This window comes from Fonticula alba (genome assembly GCF_000388065.1).
Source record: "Fonticula alba strain ATCC 38817 unplaced genomic scaffold supercont2.6, whole genome shotgun sequence".
Lineage (NCBI taxonomy): Eukaryota > Rotosphaerida > Fonticulaceae > Fonticula > Fonticula alba.
Window position 1 is genome coordinate 1,721,566 of NW_009242976.1, and position 3,452 is coordinate 1,725,017.

The 3,452-nt window shown below is 66.7% G+C and overlaps 1 protein-coding gene across 1 annotated transcript in view; it reads left to right on the forward strand.

The window, feature by feature from the left end:
- Positions 1-529: 529 nt before the first annotated feature.
- Positions 530-3,452, forward strand: part of H696_04040 (hypothetical protein) — a gene marked incomplete at its 5' end in the record, with an annotated part of 19,043 nt that continues 16,120 nt past the window's right edge. The window contains 4 exons of the mRNA XM_009497911.1: positions 530-565; positions 715-837; positions 1,011-1,829; positions 2,084-3,416. Coding sequence (XP_009496186.1) covers positions 530-565; positions 715-837; positions 1,011-1,829; positions 2,084-3,416 — 2,311 coding nt within the window. The remainder of the gene's footprint in view (positions 566-714; positions 838-1,010; positions 1,830-2,083; positions 3,417-3,452) is intronic.

A 3,452-nucleotide genomic window follows, 5' to 3' on the forward strand; every position in this document is an offset into this window, starting at 1 on the left:
CAAAAGGGGGATCTTGGGAAGGTCGCGCCTCCTCGCACCTCCCTCCGCGGGAGGGGGGCCGGCCCCCGGGAGCCAGCCTGCCCCGAGAGGCGAGGCAAGGGGCGCGACCGCACGGCGCCACCCTTTCACACGATACCCGGTCAGATTGCGTAACTAGCCACCGGCGAGGGAGGGGGGGGAGCACATTTTTAGCCGGGGCACATCCTCCCCGAGCCAGGTGCACTGGCGTTGGTCATCGATTGCCACCTACGTAGCCCCCCCCCTTTCTTGCTCGTTTGCTTGCTCGCCCCCCTCTTCTCCGCTTCGCTCTCGGGCTCCCCTTTTCCCCTTCTGCAAGCGCGCGCCCGCGCACACACACACACACCCACACGCACATCCTTGCCCACATACGCGCCCTCGCACGCCAGCACACGTCCACTCCTGCCTGCGCTTCTGCCGCGTGCTGCCGTTTCTCGCGCGCGCGCGCACCCTCCCCCTCCCGTCCCCCCGGCCGGCATCTGCCCGTTTGCCCGCTTGCCCGGCGAACACGATGGTGCTGCGGAAGTTCCCCTATCGGGTCCCGGTTGTGCGTCCCCCCCCCCCCCCCCCCCCATGCTCCGGCCCCATGTGCCTGTGTGTGTGCGCGCCCGGCCCTCTTGGCCTCCTGCTGACAGCTCGCCTGCCCCGGCCCCTTCCGTTGTCGCCCTCGCCGCCGCTCCAACCCGACACGGGCAGGTGGATCCCAAAATCTCCGACCTCGTTGAGTGGCTCACCCAGCAGGAACGCCCGCTGGACCATCTCATCAACCTCGTCCCGGCCCATGTCGACCTGATCGACTACTCCTGGCCGCTCCCACGGGTGCGTCGGTGCTCGCGCGCGCAAGTGTATCACCCCTCTCCTTGGACCCCCCCCCCCCTCCCCCGCTCCCGCGCTCCTTGTCCCTCTGCTCCCTGTCGTGCCCTCCATCCGGCCCTCCATCCATCCGGCCGGCCGGCCCGCATTCGCCATGACTGACATCGCCCTCCCCTCAGTCGGATCTCCTTCTCTGGGTGCCGGTCCTCAAGCTGGTGGATGCCTTCATCGAGCGCATCCTCCAGGGGCTGGCCGTGGGCTCGGTGCTGGAGGTCACCTTCCCCGCCGAGCGCCGGACCCTGGTGTCGGTCCTGCGGTTCCTGGCCATCCTCCTGCGAAACACCTTCAACCGGTCGATCTACACCTGCGTGGACTATGTGAATGGTTTGCTGGTGGTGGACGACCTGGAGGTCCTGGAGGCGGCCCTGACCCTCGGCAGTGTGGTCCTTCGGCGGGCCACGCGCGCGGCGCGCGGCCGCATCGAAGCCTCCCGGCTGCTGACCCTGGCCCGGGGCTGGGGTCCCACCCACCGGGGGATGCCGCTGCCGTTGCAGTGTGACCTGGTGGCCTCGGGCGGCCCGGCGCCGGCCTCCATGAGCCAGGTGAACTTCGAGTACTCGGCCATCGATGACCCGGTGGGGCTGCCGGTGACCATCCGCCTGGCCGGGCTGCCGGACACCGGCAACGGGCCATCCTCCTCCATGGCGCCGGCCATGCGCGATCTCGAGGTGCACTATCGCCAGCAATTCCAGCGCGCCTTGCGCAAGTACAATGTCCCGCTGGCCGAGAAGTTTCCCCTCTTCCACCACATGCGCCTGAATACGTTGGTCTGCGCGCCGGAGGCCCGCGAGACCCTGGTTCGCATCCGGCTGCTGGCCATCATGCTGATCCAGTTCATGGCCGTCGACGAGGCGTCCTTCCGGATGTTGGTCTTCCATGAGCCGGAGTTCATGAGCGACCTGGCCAGCCTGATCTCCGGTGACCGTGTTGTTCCGTGGGTGCGTGTCGTGCTCTCTCTTCTTCTCTCTGTTTCTGCATCCCTCTCTCTCTGTTTATGCACTTCTCTCTCTGTTTATGCACTTCTCTCTCTGTTTATGCATCTCTCTCTCTTTCTCTTTCTTTCTCTTTCTTTCTCTTTCTTTCTCTTTCTTTCTCTTTCTTTCTCTTTCTTTCTCTCTCTTTCTCCCCCTCCCTCCACCTCCCTCCAGAGCTATCCCGGCTTCTGACCCCTCGACCACGTACACCCCCGTAGTCCCTGCAAACACTGGTCCTGCGCATCTTCGAAATCGTGGCCACGGCCAATGACTCACGCACGCATGGGCTCGTGTCGGCCCTGCGCCTGACCGCCGATTATGGCATCCTCGTGGCCATCCTGCGCAAAACCCTGGCCTCCATTCGCTCTGCCGAGGCCCCGGCCGATATCCCGCCCTCCTTCTTGACTTCCCTCTTTTCGCTGATCGCCGTGCTGGTCATGTCCCTGCCCCGGAGCCAGCGTTTCGCCGCCACCAGCATCTTCATCTCCATGCAGCCCTTCCTGGATGGGGTGTTCCCCCGGTACACTCGGGCCACATCCCTCTGCCTGCATGTGGTGGACACGATGCTCTTCACACAAACCAGCTCCGTGGCCCCGAGCGCCGAGAGCGAAATCCACGCCTTCTTCAATGAGCACCGGGGCGTGCTGCTGGTGGCCCAGCGCCTGGCCACCGAGCTGGAGTCCATGCATGGCAGTCTGCTGGCGCTTCGGGCCCCGGCTGCCGGGGCCGATGCCATGGATGTGGACAGTGGTCCGGGCGATGGCACCGAAACTTCGGCCAGCTTGGCCGCCGGGCCCATGCCCTTCCTGGCGGAGATGGCCATCCCCATGGACCAAATGCGGCTGATCCGCGTGCTCTTCCGGTTTTTCATCCACGCCTTCCGGTCCAACCGCGCGGCGGAAACCCTGCGCTCCCTGACCGACAGCCCGCTGATGGATGCCTTCCGCTTGGTGTTCGCCAACAGCCACCTCTTCCCGTCCATCTACTCGACGGCCCTCTCGCTGCTGGGGCTGATGATCCACACGGAGCCCACGTCGTTGGTGGTCTTCCAGGAGCTCGGCATCACGGACTTAGTGCTGGAGACCCTGGCCCCGGCCGGGCTGGAGCCCGGGTCGGTCCGGTGGTCGCCCTTCTCCTTCCCGGCCGGGTATGCCCCGCTGGATCGCCTGTGCGGCGTGGCCGCCGGCACGGATGCCGGCCTGCCCGCGGCCGGGGGCTTCTTCGCGCGGCCCATCCGCCCGTACCCGGACGAGGAGGCCCTCCTGTCGTTGCCGCTCTTGCTGTCGGCCCTGTGCCTGAATGACGCCGGTGTCCAGGCGGTCCGCGAGTCCCGGGCCCTGGAGCACCTGGCTTGTGTCCTGACCAGCCCGAACTTCGTCAACATCCTGTCCCTCTCGCCGATGATCTACATCCCGGAGCGGGCATCCTGCTACCTGCCCACCGACTTCGGGGCCACCTTCAATGAGCTGGCGCGCCATCATCCGTCCCTCAAGCCGGCGGCCATGGCGGCCGTGCGCCTGGTCCTGCGGAACCTCCACGAGCTGGCGGACAGTGCGTCCCCCCCCCCCCCCCCCCCCCCCCCCCCCC